A 16895-nucleotide genomic window follows, 5' to 3' on the forward strand; every position below is an offset into this window, starting at 1 on the left:
AAGGCCATCGCCGAATGGATGAAGAGCAGCTGTCTCAAACTCAGTTCTGACAAGATGGAAGTCCTCCTCTTCGGCTCCACCCCCCTCCGCATGGGATGACTCCTGGTGGCCTGCCACTCAAGGAACCACACCGACTCCCACCGACCACGCACGCAACCTAGGATTCATCTTGGACCCCTCACTGTCCATGACCCAGCAAGTCAACGCCATCTCCTCCTCCTGCTTCAACACCCTCTGCATGCTACGAAAGATCTGCAAATGGATACCCACTGAAACCAGAAGAACAGTCACCCAAGCCCTCGTAAGCAGCAAGCTGGACTATGGCAATGCCCTCTGCGCAGGAAACACGGCCAAACTCCAGAAGAGGCTGCAACGCATCCAGAACGCCTCCGCACGCCTCATCCTGTATATCTATCCCCCGCCACTGCCACATCACAGACCACCTGAAAAACCTGCTCTAGCTCCCAGTCAACCACCTTCAAACTCCTCACCCACGCTCACAAAGCACTGCACAACACCGGACCAGAATATCTCAACAGACTACTCTCCTTCTTCACCCGTCTTGGCATCTCCGCTCCGCCGCCCTCGCAACCGTCCCACACGTCTGCAGAACTACAACTGGCAGTAGATCATTCTCACACCTTGCTGCCAAAACGTGGAACACTCTTCCCACCCACCTGCACCCAAACCAAAGACCTCCTTACCTTCAGGAAACTTCTCAAGACCTGGCTGTTTGAGCAGTAACAGCACTCCACCCATCACCCCTCTCTCCCCCTGCCTACTCCCCTCTCCTCTCCTCCCTCCTCAGCGCCTTGAGACCCTCATGGGTGACTAGTGTGCTTTACAAATCCCTGATTGATTGATTGGTGGTACTGCTTGAGTATCTATTCAAAAGGTGAGGATCCTGCTGGATAGAAATATCTATCAGAAGAACAATTTACTTATCTTTGGTATTGTTTTATTATAGTGTATACTCTATATAACCGCATATTTTGATTGCAAGTTAGAATCGGCATGTTGTCACCTCTGATCCATCGTGGTTGACTGTGCCTAAGGGTATGGAAAAGTTCAAGATAACTGATGTTCCTGCAAAGGAGCGGTGCCTATATGGGGCTCCATGCTGCTACTTCCAGAGGTGGTGGGAGGCCCATGCAGAGACCTATTGTGCCATCTGCAATCATGCAGAAACAGCTGTTTGGAAAGTGCCCATCTGCTATCTAACACCTGAAGATATTCAAAAGGTAAGGAATCCGTGGTTAGAGTACCTAGTAAAAACAACCTTACCAAAGGCAAGTAATTTGTTCTTCCTGCTTTATTGCACTAAAGGTTCAAAGCTATCCTTTAATGTTTTTGATCTTGCCGTTAGCTGAAAACAGTCTGTAAGCTTTACATAGTAATTGTTGAAAGTGTGTGGCATGGTACTAATTAAATGTGCGTATTGTAGCTCCCAGTCAGTGGAGCACTGTATGTGGAGGAGCTCGCTCATTCTTACTTGTACCATTTTGCTGTTCTTTGTGGCCTTCGCTGATGGCGAATTTGTGGTTTTGCTCTGCAATAAAAACAGTAACATTTAAATGTATCCATGATTTAACACTTCAGATTGTCCTGATGAAGGATAAGAAGAAATGCAGCGTCATTGAAAATCTTGGCTATGAGCCTGAGGCTGTGGCTGTTCATAAAGGTGGTGTGACTGTTGCAGTTGGAGGATCAGTAAGAACGTTTTATGTATCATATTTTTAAATAAAATTATTTTGTTTTGTTCTGTTTGCATTAACTACCGTCAGTGGTTGATTACCAATGTACATTGTTATTTTTGGAATTTTCGTTGTTATTAGTAACCAGCTTTTAATATTTCTTTTCACTGTCTTTTATTCCTCATAAAGATGTTTTGATTCAGAGCCGCGGGGAAAGGCAGCAGATGGGGACAATTAGGCAACAAAAGAGGGAAAACTGTGAGAAAGTGAAAAAGCAGGGATAAAAATAGCTCATACAAGAGCAAGACAGACAAAGTGTAGGCCGAGATAAGAAAGAGGCTTCGGTTAAATCAAGAAGGTGGGGGGTAGGGTCATGAACCCTATGCCAGGAGCCTTTGTGTCTCGGTGTGGCTAAAATGCCAAGAAATATTCCTGGTGAAACACCAACTAGTGGGTTCTTTGAACGCCAGAGCACACAAATTAAGTAATTAATCCCCTGTGGATGGCAAAAGGCAGTTTCATCAGTTACTGCCAAGCACGCATAATGTCAGCATGTTGGAGTTTCCATGTGTCTCTTGGAGTCATGTTGTGCATAGAATGGAACTTGGGGCTCCTATATAGCCTTCTGTCGATACCTCTTCTGCCCAAATTCTGAAGATGTTTGGGACCGACCGGGCCCAGGTCATCCTTGTGGCTCCGGACTGGGCAAGGAGAGCATGGTATTCCAAACTCCTGGGCATGAGCATCTGTCCTCAGTTCAGATTGTCTCTTCAGGTGGATCGCCTGTGGCAGCAGCAGGGTTGGGTCTTACATGCAGGCCTGCACAACCTTCTGCTTCACGCTTGGATATTGAGCAGTGACAGTTGAGTGCTTCCAGCCTTGCAAGTGGTTGGTGTCATCTTGGCAGCTAGGTGTCCTTCAACCAAATCTGTTTACTTCTGCTGTTGGTATACATTTGTGGCCTGGTGCAATTCTAAACAGTTTGACTCACTTCAGACCAAGCTGATGGATGCGTTGTCCCTAGCCCTGCAAGGCCTTGCTTTATGCTCTGTTAAAGGGTATTTATTGGCTCTTTTGGCCTTTTTACATTTGCTGGACCAGCTTATGTTTATCTTCTCTTGTTATGCTAGTCCTCAAAGGTTTTCAACATATATTCTCTCTTCTCCTTGTCTTATGCCCCAGTGGAAGTACATTTATTACCATTCCTCGTGTATGCCTTTTGAGCCCCTGCACAGTTGTCCTTTCAGGCTCCTTACCCTCAAGACAGTCTTGTTTGTCGTGATCTCAGCGTGGCGGGTCCTTGAGCTTTTGGCTATTAACCCACATTACACTATATTCTTGGTGAATCCATTTCATGTTTGCTCAAACCATCACTCTTTCAATGTTCTTTTTCTCCACTTCATCCCTTGAAGGCTTCACCGGTTGAAACTTAAGAGCTCCCAGCTTCTCTATCGTTTGCACCAAACGACATCAGTGTACAAACCACTTTATCCAGTTCACAGGAGCAGAGAAAGAGACCATTTTTCAATGGATCCTTCTCTGCATTCATATCTGCTCTACATTTGCCTAAGAGCAGCCTCCTGAAGGCTTATTCGACCGGAGCCAAAGCTGATACAACAGCTTTGACCTGCGGGTGCCTGTTCTAGACTTCTGTCAGGTCGCTACAAAGGCATCAATCCATACATTCACAAGGCACTATTGTCTGAACAGCTAGGTACCCAGCAAAGAGCTTTTTGCCCTGACTGTTATTCCGGATGTTTGATTTCAGCCTGTTCATGGACCCACCACTTAGGAGGTATTGCTTGGGTTTCTGTTCAGAAGGTGTGGAATGTGCAGCTAGAAGTCTCTTTCAGAAGAACAAGTTACTTACCTTTGGTAAAGCTCTTTTTAGTAGAGACTCTATTTGGCCTCAGATTCCTCACCTTATGAATAGATACCAATGCAATACTTCTTGAGTAATGGGTCGATGAACGATCTCAAACCAAAAGTACGGAAGAATCGAGAGAGCAAAATGCCCTTTGCTGCATACCTGGCTGTCCTCACCGAAGAAACGTTTGGTTAAAACTGCCTTTACATTTTATTTTCTGGTGCTAAGTTTATCGTTGACCAAACACAAATCTTTGCTTTAGCAGACTTCAATGCAGAGGAGTGAACAGGTCCCCGCAGCATCTCTCGATGAATGAGAAACGCGTATCACATTGGAGAAATGCCTTGTCCCACTCGGAGCTTTCCCCAACTTCCCAGCCAAACTGAGGTTGAAACTCTTAGTTTGTGGTTCTGGAGCACTAATTTCAGAACTCATTGAAGCCACACCATCTGAGTAGATTCTATCTCTAGGAAATTAATTGAAAGAGCATTGAATGAGGGGCGATCCAGTGTGCATCTGACAATCTTGCACCGGTTGTCTTAACGTTTGTTCTTCAAAACCTCAGTCTTACCAAGGTATCATCTGATGTCCTGGAGCCATGCCAATTTCAACCCCATAGCACCATGTCACAGGACTGTTTTTTCTCTCTCTCTCTCTCTCTCTCTCTCTCTCTCTCTCTCTTTTTTTTTTTTTTTTAAACTCTAACTTTAACATTTTCACCAAAATCAAGCAAGCCCATCACTTTAATCAAACCATATGCCTTCTTGGATTAGTTTTGGTTAGTCTCTAGGAACTGGTAAGACTCTGAACTGGTAAGATGTCATAGAAAGGTCTTTATTTCTAAGTTTTATTTTTTGTAATGTTTTTATTGTTTTTCAGTTGATTACATGTATACAATCTGTACCACACATTATCAATGGTAAAGAAATTCCGTATTGTCACTGTCGTACTTTCTTTCTGGAGTTCATACGGCACCATCCGGTGTCTGTAATGAAGGGTCTGTTACGCTTGGGTATCTGATACTTCCATTCCAAACCATTATATGTTCTCCAGTCTCCGCATTGATGCAGTGTGATCTTGATACCCAGATATCTGAAACACACCTTTGATACAGTAAGACCATGTGGCAGTGCCCAGACATCTAACCAGTCTCCCAGCTTTTATAAAATCGACTTGTCCCAGTTTATTTTATAGCCAGAGTATCGTTCAGAGTTTCTAAACAAGGACATAATTGTGGACAGACACAGCATGAGCTTAGAAAGAGTAGAGTAGGACATCTGCACATAGTGAAATCTTCTCTGGTTCCCTTGCAACCTCAGGGAATCCCACTATATCTGCCCACACCTTAATTCAACATGCCGTGGTTCCATTCAGAGGGAAAAGATGGGCAAGCATTACTGATGGGTGCCCTATGCAACCCTTGCTGCCGCTGTGTGCTTTTAACTCATCAAGGATACCCAACTATGAAATTTAGGACAATCCACAGACAAAATGTAGATCCATTCAAGAGCATTTTAACATTTTTTCATTATGTCGTCTCACTTTTATTTTTATCTTGCCCATCGGTGATTTTTAAGTTAAGATTTTCTTCATTTTTCAAGTGTTTTTTAGTTAGGATCTGAGCCTATTAATCATCTTTTCCATTGCTTAATATCCTTTGAAAACATTTTTTGTTTTTCTCTTTTATTCTTTTCAGTTATACTAGGGTTTCATCGGTTCGTTTTCACACACCACAACTTACTCGCCTTCTTTTGGCATTGCTGTATTGTTTAACTCTAACTACCAAGAGTCGTGAGTCAAGCTTACTGTTGGGAGAAGGGGGAGTGGAGCAGCTAGCTTTACCTTATTATGTACAACCTAGGCTCTTAGATTTCTGTCAAAGTGCGCAACAAAATTATGAACTCCTTTCCATAGCCTACTGTGGTATCTAGGATACCAGCTGCACTCACCGAGGTTAAGGATTCAAGAATGTAAATAGATGAGTGGCAGTTGGAAATATCTCTGTGAGCTGCAGATGTACATCCCTGTTCCACAAATAAACCTCTAACTTATGATTCCTGTGTCCGGATACCTCACTACAATTTGGCAATGAGTTGACCAAACCTTTCTGCATTTGGGGAACAGGAGAATCTGGACGTGGATCTACTGAAATAAGCAAGTAACCTTCAGGAACTGTAATTACCTTTTAATTTTATTTGGGAAGTCTTCAGTGCGAATTCTTGTGAGTCAGAAGCATTATCCTGTTTATGTGGAAGCGGTGCAAGCAATTGTAGCAGGAGGAAGAACATATTTTAGAAACTAGACTGGGAGCGCAAGCTCTGGAGGACATCCTTGAGCGTAGAACCAACACGTGCTTGTCGAAACCATTGCATCATCTGCTCAGAAGCTGAGCTCACTCCCACGTCGACGTACGCTTCCACATGCCAGCATTTTTGTGCACTCACACTGTTGAATTTTCAAGATGCACATCGGTGATTAGCACACTATATGGTCAAAAGATAAGCGCTTGGTCAAATCTTCAAATTCCGGTGAGGCACACACCTTTCTATATACAATTAATTTTAACTTGATGTACTACTGAAAGTGTCATCAGATCAAAGGTAATTTATTACCAGCACATGCCTAAAATTAAACATTTCTCATATAATATTTTCATATTAGAACCATTTACATATTAGAACTTTCGCATGTAATTAAGATGTAGTGCAGCATTATTGCACAACTCAGTGTTCGCAGTAAGTGAAGAGGATATTTGCTTTTCAAAATGGCCACGCCGAACAATGGGTTGACTCCTCCGGTACCGTTTCTTCCAAGGGCAGGAGCACCTATGTTGAAGTGGTCAGATTGGAAAGACTATTTCCTTAATTACATCTCTGCAAATGAGGAGGAAAATAAAGAAGAATTTTCAGCTAAAAGGGAGAAAATAATATTATTGCATAACCTAGGCCCAGAAGGGCAAAGAGTTTATAATCTTATAGAGAAGAACACAAGACCTGATAGTGGAACTGAGGAATTTAAAGAAGCTATTGAGGACTTAGATACTTATTATAGGCCCACATTTTGCATCGTTATAAAAAGATTCAATTTTGTTTCAATGGAAACAATTTAAAACTGAATCTGTAGAGGATTATGTAGCTGAATTGAAACAATTGGCACTCACGTGCAAATTTGATACTCTACATGATTAATTTAATAAGAGACCAAATAGTTATGCATTGTAATATTAGTATTCAAGAAACGTTATGGGTATGTGAGAAGCACCTTTGAATGAAATAGTTGCAATAGTAAAGAAAGGAGAATCGTGTGCTTCAGATGTGGGAACAAGGGACCTATAGCACGGGGGCAAGAATTGCCCTGCCATCAGAACTAAATGTTAATTCTGTGGCATTATTGGTCACTTTGGTAATGTATGTAGAAAGAAAAAAAGCAAACGGGTCTCTGTCAAATGTGTAGTGGAGGATGACAAACTGGAGAGAGTGTTAATTGCAAAGCCATGATAGTGTTTAAGTATAAATAATGCAGTACTAGGTGTGGGTTGTACAATGGGGAAGAAACCAGCTTGTAACGTGACCATTGGGAGTTCGAGGGGGGGGTTGTTGAATTACAAATTGTGGTAGATTCGGCCTCACCCTTCACCATTATTCAACGCTCAGTGTGGGAAGACAATTTTATCGAGATACTAGGTGAAAGGTTGAAACCCACAGACGTGCACCCTGTTACATTCACTGGTGAAGAAGTCCCTATGGCAGGGTATATAGAGATGTCCCAATTGGGTTTAAAGACAGGAAGACACAGGGAAAGATATATGTAACTGAGAGAGGTCCCTCAGTATTAGGATGGGTTAACCAAGGTAATCTGGGAATTACACTTGATCCTAACAGTAAGGATCAGGTAATGATGATGTTAGGTGAACCCATAATCACTATGGAGGAAGAACTAGAGAGGCGTTTTCCTACTGTATTTGCAGGTAAAGTGGTAAGGTTGGAAGGATTTTGTCATAAAATAGTACTCAAACAAGGGGCGAGGGCAATTAATCATAAGGCAAGGAACGTACCATTAAGCATCAGGGAGTGTCATGGAACAGCTGAATGATTTGGAAAGCAAGGGCATAATTGAACCAGTAGAGAGTGCAGAATCGTTGGCTCCAGTGGTAGTAGCTCACACATCTAATGGCAATATAAGGTAGTGTTGACCTTAAAGATTTGAATAGGAACTTGTGGTGGATAGTCTTTCTTTCTAGAATTGACTAGCTCCTTTCTCCATCTAAAGGTTGTAAATGGTTTTCTACCATCAATTTAACCTCAGCTTATCACCAAATTATGTTACATCCCTCTAGTAGGGATGTGACGTTGTTCATCGCTCTCTTTGGCTGCTACAGGTTTGTGCGAATGCCATTTGGTCTAGCGTCAGCTGCTGCAGTCTTCCAGAGACTCATGCACAGGCTACTCTACTGTTTTGGGACATGAGGTAGGTGAAGACGGTATAGCATCTAAGAAGAACCTAATAGAAGCCATCAGCAGTGCCCATCTCCTAATTCCAAGGATGATATTAAATCATTCCTCGGCCGTGTGGAGACATTTTCAATATTTGAGAGAGAGATGCTGGCAGCATTGTTCGCCCTGGAGATGTTAAGGCAATAATTGTGGGGAACTAGATTTGTGATATGCATGGATCATAAGCCTCTAAAGTGCTTTAATCTAGTGGGATGGTGAAAGCAACGCCATGCATAGCAAGAATGACACTTAAGTTGCTAGATATTGTTTATGATGTAGAGTACTTACCAGGAAATAGGAACAAGGTGGCTGATTATTTGAGACGCTCTTGTTTACCATTAAATGAGCAGATTAAGAATACTTGATGAGTATAGTGTGGCAGTGGTTAGCAAAGGGGACGTAGCCATAGAAGATTGGGACACCAATTACATGGAGGATGAGGATTTGCTCGCCATCAGGTTGTATATTGTTAAAAGGGTAGGTGGAGAAGAGAAAGTTACGAGAAGAGTGTAAAATGTTGTGGGAGATCAACGAGCAATTATCTCTTAGTGAAATGGGTCGCGTTCTTAGAGGTGAGAGAGTGGTAATACCAAGGCGCTGATAGAGAAAATTATGCAAATTAGTCACGAAGGTCACTTGGGTATTGTGAAACTCAAAAAGAGTTGGATAAATCCACATTGGCTTATAGAATAACACCCATGGTAATTGGGTATAGTCCTTTTCGTATTGTGAGAGGGCGGGAACCTTTCACAAAAGATAATAAGGCATATATGATGAACTCGAAATTGTGTAGCAGATGGTCTTCTGTAGTGAGGAGGAACTTACAGGAAATGCAAGTAATGTACAAAGAATATTAGGATAAAAAGCATGGTGTGAAGGATGTGCACCTAGACCCTGGTGATTGGGGTCAGAGTGAAACTAGGTTGTAGGGTGAGAAAAGGTGACAGCAAATTTTCAAAACCATTGCAAGTAAATAAAGTACATGTGAGATCAGCTTTGTTGAGTGATGAGAACGTATGGCATTTCAGCAGAACGTCAAGATGCAACAAGATTTTGAATTGGGAACAAGATAAGAAGGCAAACCTTTCCCTAACGCATGATTGGATATGGGATGAGGGTGAAGATACATCAAATGCCTCCAGTATGAACAGTTCACGTGTTACAAGAGGGAGTGGTGTGATAAACAATAGTATCCATGTAGTCTTTGGTGCGGATTTTGCTGGTTCTGAAGGTAATGTTCTGAGTGTTAACAGGGGTGCAAGTCTACTTAGATTGTCAGATCAGTTCTGTTACTCAGTAAATATTGCGATTATGTAATGAACTGATAAATAGTTGGATATGTAATTTTACTCCACTTTTTAGTACCAAAGTCATGAGAACGTAAAGTAGTTTTAATCTTATTGTATAGCTTCATTTATTGAGATTTATTCTTAATTGTTGACTAAAGCATGCTCACGGAGGCTAAGGATTCGAGAATGTAAACAAATGAGTGGCTTTTTGGAAATATCTCTGTGAGCTGCATACTTACATCCCTGTTCCCTAAATAAACCTCTAAATTATGAATTCTGTATCCATGTACCTCACTACACCTACTACTGTAATCCCTATGCCAGAGAATTGTTTCCTCAGACTTGCTTTTGATAATTAGTATATCATATGCATGTCAATCATCCATCTTGTCATGCGTATAGATGTTTTCCTGCCTGTTTGTTCACCTAAATATTTAAATAGATTTGCAAACTTTTATTATGATTTGTAAACGTTTTGTTAATTGCACCAATTTTAACTCATAGGATAACAAGGTACACTTGTTCTCTATACAAGGAAATTCACTAAAAGATGATGGGAAGACCCTAGAAGCTAAAGGACCAGTGACTAACCTTGCTTACTCTCCCAATGGTGCCTATCTTGCTGTTTCTGACGCAAACAAGGTTATTACAGTTTTCGCTGTGGCTGATGGATATGGGGTAAGATATATATATTTTTTGTATTCAAGTGTTGAGGCATGGCTCCATAAACATTTTCAATCAATCTTCGAATGATAGAGGTGCAGGAAGGGATTGTTAACGTTGTTTGGCCCAACTATGTTTGACGCGGTTTTCCTCCCCTAGATTTATCTGGTGTGCCAATAACAGTGTCTATTTTGTTGGCCAGAAAATCCTGTCCATAATATCATGAAGATTTGGTTGCAAAAGGCTGCCCTTTCCCTTCTGCACAGGAGAAGCATGGAAGGCTTCCCTACAAGCCCACAGGTTGCTCTGTATCCCAGATACATCCAATGCCTCCCTCCCCAACCGGCTCCACTTGTATTTACAACCTGTTAAGAGCAGTTGAGAAATAGAAGCATTAATGTGCACAAATTGAAAATCCTATGCATAACGTGACCCAGAATTTCCAGGTCATTACTGTGTTGCAGGACTTATTCTGGATACCCTGGTTTAGGAACATGGATGTCAACTGGAAAACTGTAGATGCTATTGTGTAATTTGCACTCTAACACAACTAATAACTATGGCATACAGTTTACGTGTGTGGCCACCCAGGATTTGGGGTGGGAAAGCTGGATGAAACAGTAGGGCATGATCTGCTTTGACCTCACCATGGCGTAGTAACACAACAGTGGGACAAATAAGGTAAGGTTGTGAAAGGAAAAATCAGTTTCAGCTGTGTTCTCAAATACTGGTCCACGATTGCCTGATTTTACACAGATTATAAGGATGTCAACATAACAAATTTACATACAGTCAATCCGGGTGAGCATTGATGGCTGTGCTCCAAATCTGGCATGTTTGATAGCCGTGGGCTACATTATAAAATGTTTGCAATTATATGGCTGCATTTTAAATAATAGTGTGTTAATGCTGTTCCATATATGCATTTGTAAATGTATTTGGTTACTTAGTGTCATCTGTCACTATCAAGTCAAATAACATCTTGTCTGCTCTCATGTTATCATGCAGTTTTTCATCTGGGCAGCTCGGAAATACCTTTTAAGTTACAAAACACTCATTGTCAATTCATGTTTTTTAAAATTCTAATTAGAGGATTTGTGTCCTGCTTAAAGTAGGTTATTGAAGGCTTTGGATTTTAGGAACCTACAAAAGAGGAACAAGTCTACGGTCTGCTTGATCTATACATGTTGTCTTGTCTCCCAGTTTGAGGGCACAGGGCGCACCCAGTTAGATCCCTAAAGCCCCAAAGGGATAAAGGGTGTTACACCCTCTTCAGAGAAAAGGAGAACGGACAAATGCCTTCCCCCCTCCTCTCAGCAATTTAGTTAGTCTTATCCAGATTCAGTGTGTTATGAGTCAGAAGGCCCTAACAGAGAAACTCTTACCTACAAGCGAAGAAAACAGCTCACACAGTTGATGGCATTTTATAGTAAAAAACAAAAATGGTCAGCACACAAAACTTGTGTGCCAGAATGATTGTAATAAATATGGTAATGTAAGCAGCCACTAGATAAAACAAAATGATCATTAAGGAAACCCAAAGCAGTTATCACAAGGTTCTACATCCCTACTTCCCCTAACAGATTAGTCTAATCCCTACCTAAGAGATGCATATACATGCTGTCAGCCTCAGGGGGGGTTTTGCATTGAGTGAGTTTTTAGTGATCTCCAAACTACTTTATGCCAGACCATGTAACTGTCACCGCGTACCCCAGAAAGCTGGCTGGCCTGGGGTTGGATAATGGCACTCCGGCATGTCCCCTCCTGCAATCAGTCTCTGTGTCAGCCCATCCCAAATTCCCATTCCTTTTATGCCTCGCTGATTCTATGAGGGGAGAGGGAGCTCCTAAGCAGCCTCTCATGTTCGATGGCATGTGTAGCTGCAGATACACATGCTGTGCACAGTCCGCCATCTGGTGTTGGGCTCGGAGTGTTACAAGTTGTTTTTCTTCGAAGAAGTCTTTTCGAGTCACGAGACCGAGGGACTCCTCCCATTTCGACTCCATTGCGCATGGGCGTCGACTCCATCTTAGATTGTTTTTTTTTCCGCCATCGGGTTCGGACGTGTTCCTTTTCGCTCCGTGTTTTCGGGTCGGAAAGTTAGTTAGAATCTCGGAAAAAAATCGTCGGTATTGTTTGCGTTCGGTATCGGGTTAGTTAGAACAAATCGACACCGAATTTTGAAGAGCTCCGGTGGCCCTTCGGGGTTTTTTCGATCCCCCGTCGGGGCCTGGTCGGCCCGGCCACGTGCGACTTCAAGGCTGATGGAACGGACCCCATTTCGCTTCTGCCCAAAATGCCATAACAAGTACCCGTATACGGATCAGCATCTGGTCTGTAACTTGTGCTTGTCCCCCGAGCACAAGGAGGATACTTGTGAAGCCTGTCGAGCGTTTCGGTCGAGGAAGACGCTGAGAGACCGAAGAGCCAGGAGACTACAAATGGCGTCCACGCCGACAGGTCAAGAACGTTTTGAGGAGGAAGAAGAAGCTTTCTCCATCCGCGAGTCGGATTCTGAAGAACTCGACGCCTAAGAAACACACCAAACCGTGAGTAAGACGTCGAAAATCAAGACTCACGAAAAGTCCACAAAAGCCCAGGGGATGCCACCGCCAACAGGCCATGGCTTAACCCGAAAACTAGGTGACCGATCCAAGGCACCGAAAAAGGGCATGCTGGTGTCTAAGTCATCCGACACCGGTCGAGATACCGCCACACAGCAACCTCGGAGCCGAGACAGCGGCTCCGAGAAACTTCGGCACAGCGGCACCGAAGAATTTCGGCACCGAGACACCACGCCGAAAACAAAGAAGGTTTCTTCGGAGCCTAAAAAGACTTCCGAAAAGGTTTCGGTTCCGAAACATCAAGCCTCGGAGCCGAAAACTAGTTCCTATACAGAGGAACAAGGATTAACCTCCCAATTACATAGATTTGGAGAGGAGCTTCAAGCTGTAGAGCCTGACTACACGCAAAGAAGGCTTCATATTCATGAGGACACAGGGAAGATAACCACTCTTCCCCCAATCAAAATAAAAAGGAAACTTTCCTTTTCAACAAAAGGACAAGCAACCACAGGCAAAAGTGGCAAGGAAAACAACCCCACCACCGTCTCCACCACCGTCAATACATGCATCACCAGCAACAACTCCACCACTGATGCACTCACCAGCTCATACTACAATGAGTCAGGATGATCCCGATGCATGGGACCTTTATGATGCTCCAGTGTCTGACAACAGCCCAGACTCCTATCCCACAAAACCGTCACCACCTGAGGACAGTACATCCTACACACAGGTGGTCGCAAGGGCAGCCGAATTTCACAACGTCACCTTACATTCTGAACCAATTGAGGATGACTTTCTGTTTAACACCCTATCCTCCACCCATAGCCAGTACCAAAGCCTTCCCATGCTCCCAGGAATGCTAAAACATTAAAAGCAAATATTTCAGGATCCAGTTAAAGGCAGAGCCATAACTCCAAGGGTGGAGAAAAAGTACAAGCCACCGCCAACAGATCCAATCTATATTACAACACAACTAACACCAGACTCAGTAGTTATCGGGCAGCTCGTAAGAGAGCCAACTCTCATACCTCAGGAGACGCACCACCTCCAGACAAAGAGAGCCGCAAATTTGATGCTGCTGGAAAAAGGGTTGCAGCACAAGCAGCAAATCAATGGCGTATTGCCAATTCACAAGCACTTTTGGCAAGATACGACAGAGCTCATTGGGATGAAATGCAACATTTCATTGAACACTTACCCAAGGAGTTCCAAAAAAGAGCGCAACAGGTGGTAGAAGAGGGACAAAGTATCTCAAATAATCAGATACGGTCTTCCATGGATGCAGCAGATACAGCTGCAAGGACAATAAACACTGCAATCACGATACGAAGGCACGCATGGCTGCGCACTTCAGGGTTCAAGCCGGAAATCCAACAAGCTGTGCTCAATATGCCATTTAATGAACAGCAATTGTTTGGGCCGGAAGTTGACACTGCCATTGAGAAACTCAAAAAAGACACCGATACAGCCAAAGCCATGGGCGCACTCTACTCCCCGCAGAGCAGAGGCACATTTCGGAAAACACCTTTTAGGGGAGGGTTTCGAGGTCAACCCACAGAAACCACAACCTCACAAACAAGGCCTACTTACCAGGGTCAATATCAAAGAGGAGGTTTTCGGGGGCAATATAGAGGGGGCCAATTCCCAAGAAATCAAGGAAAATTTCAAGGCCCCAAAAATCCTCAAAATAAACAGTGACTCACAAGTCACACAACCCCATCACATAACACCTGTGGGGGGAAGACTAAGCCAATTTTACAAACTTTGGGAGGAAATAACAGACACTTGGGTCTTAGCAATTATCCAGCATGGTTATTGCATAGAATTTCTCCAATTCCCTCCAAACGTCCCACCGAAAACACACAATATGTCAAAACAACATATAGATCTTCTAGGACTAGAAGTTCAAGCATTGCTACAAAAGGACGCAATAGAATTAGTACCAAATTTACAAAAAAACACAGGAGTTTACTCACTGTACTTTCTAATACCCAAAAAGGACAAAACTCTGAGACCAATACTAGATCTCAGAACACTAAATACCTACATCAAATCAGACCACTTTCACATGGTCACGTTACAAGACGTAATCCCACTGCTCAAACAGCAAGATTACATGACAACATTAGACCTAAAAGATGCGTATTTCCATATACCAATACATCCTTCACACAGGAAATACCTAAGGTTCGTATTCCAAGGAATACATTACCAATTCAAAGTGTTGCCATTCGGAATAACAACTGCGCCAAGAGTTTTTACAAAATGCCTGGCAGTAGTAGCTGCACATATCAGAAGGCAGCAAATACATGTGTTCCCGTACTTAGACGACTGGTTAATCAAAACCAACACGCTAAGACAGTGTTCACAGCACACAAACTATGTCATACAGACCCTTCACAAGCTAGGTTTCTCCATCAACTATGCAAAGTCACACCTTTTGCCGTGTCCGACACAGCAATACTTAGGAGCGACAATCAACACAGCAAAAGGGATTGCCACTCCAAGTCCACAAAGGGTTCAAACATTTCACAAGGTAATACAGGCCATGTATCCAACACAAAAGATACAAGTCAAAATGGTAATTAAACTCCTAGGCATGATGTCTTCATGCATAGCCATTGTCCCAAACGCAAGATTGCACATGCGGCCCTTACAACAGTGCCTAGCATCACAATGGTCACAAGCACAGGGTCAACTTCTAGATCTGGTGTTGATAGACCGCCAAACATACATCTCGCTTCTATGGTGGAACAGTACAAATTTAAACCGAGGGCGGCCTTTCTAAGACCCAGTGCCACAATACGTCATAACGACGGATGCTTCCATGACAGGGTGGGGAGCACACCTCAATCAACACAGCATCCAAGGACAATGGGACATACATCAGAGGCAGTTTCACATAAATCACTTAGAACTGTTGGCAGTATTTCTAGCACTGAAAGCATTTCAACCCATAATAACCCAAAAATACATTCTTGTCAAAACAGACAACATGACAAGAATGTATTATCTAAACAAACAGGGAGGGACACACTCGACACAGTTGTGCCTCCTAACACAAAAAATATGGCATTGGGCGATTCACAACCACATTCGCCTAATAGCACAATTTATTCCAGGGATTCAGAACCAGTTGGCAGACAATCTCTCTCGAGATCACCAACAAACCCACGAATGGGAAATTCACCCCCAAATACTAAACAATTACTTTCAAATTTGGGGAACACCTCAAATAGATCTATTTGCAACAAAGGAAAACTCAAAATGCCAAAACTTCGCATCCAGGTACCCACAAGATCAATCCCTAAGCAATGCTCTATGGATGAACTGGTCAGGGATATTTGCGTACGCTTTTCCCCCTCCCCCTCTCCCTCTCCTTCCATATCTAGTAAACAGGTTGAGTCAAAACAAACTCAAACTCATACTAATAGCACCAACATGGGCAAGGCAACCTTGGTACACCACACTACTAGACCTTTCAGTAGTACCTCATGTCAAACTACCCAACAGACCAGATCTGTTAACACAACACAAACAACAGATCAGACATCCAAATCCAGCATCGTTGAATCTAGCAATTTGGCTCCTGAAATCCTAGAATTCGGGCACTTAGACCTCACACAGGAATGTATGGAGGTCATAAAACAAGCTAGAAAACCTACCACTAGACACTGCTATGCAAATAAGTGGAAAAGATTTGTTTATTACTGCCATAATAATCAAATTCAACCTTTACACGCATCTGCAAAAGAAATAGTAGGATACTTACTACATTTGCAAAAATCAAACCTAGCTTTCTCTTCCATTAAAATACATCTCACGGCAATTTCGGCTTACCTACAAATTACGCACTCAATTTCATTGTTTAGGATACCAGTCATAAAGGCGTTTATGGAAGGCCTAAAGAGAATTATACCACCAAGAACACCACCAGTTCCTTCATGGAACCTCAACATTGTCCTAACACGACTCATGGGTCCACCTTTTGAGCCCATGCACTCTTGTGAAATGCAATACTTAACGTGGAAAGTTGCATTTTTAATTGCCATCACATCTCTAAGAAGAGTGAGTGAAATTCAAGCATTTACCATTCAAGAACCATTTATTCAAATACACAAAAATAAAGTTGTTCTACGGACCAATCCTAAATTTTTACCAAAAGTAATCTCACCGTTCCACTTAAATCAGACGGTAGAATTACCAGTGTTCTTCCCACAGCTAGATTCAGTAGCCGAAAGAGCCCTACATACATTAGACATCAAAAGAGCACTAATGTACTACATTGACAGAACAAAACTAATTCGAAAGACAAAACAACT

At 42.7% G+C, this 16895-nt stretch overlaps 1 protein-coding gene across 1 annotated transcript in view; it reads left to right on the plus strand.

Annotated features, from left to right (window-relative positions):
- The window catches only part of WDR1 (WD repeat domain 1), a 220473-nt gene that overhangs the window by 179473 nt on the left and 24105 nt on the right, over positions 1-16895 (plus strand). The window contains exons 12-13 of the mRNA XM_069202820.1: positions 1600-1710; positions 9848-10021. Of these exons, the coding sequence (XP_069058921.1) occupies positions 1600-1710; positions 9848-10021 (285 nt within the window). The remainder of the gene's footprint in view (positions 1-1599; positions 1711-9847; positions 10022-16895) is intronic.

This window comes from Pleurodeles waltl, chromosome 1_2 (genome assembly GCF_031143425.1).
Source record: "Pleurodeles waltl isolate 20211129_DDA chromosome 1_2, aPleWal1.hap1.20221129, whole genome shotgun sequence".
NCBI classification, from domain to species: Eukaryota; Metazoa; Chordata; class Amphibia; order Caudata; family Salamandridae; genus Pleurodeles; species Pleurodeles waltl.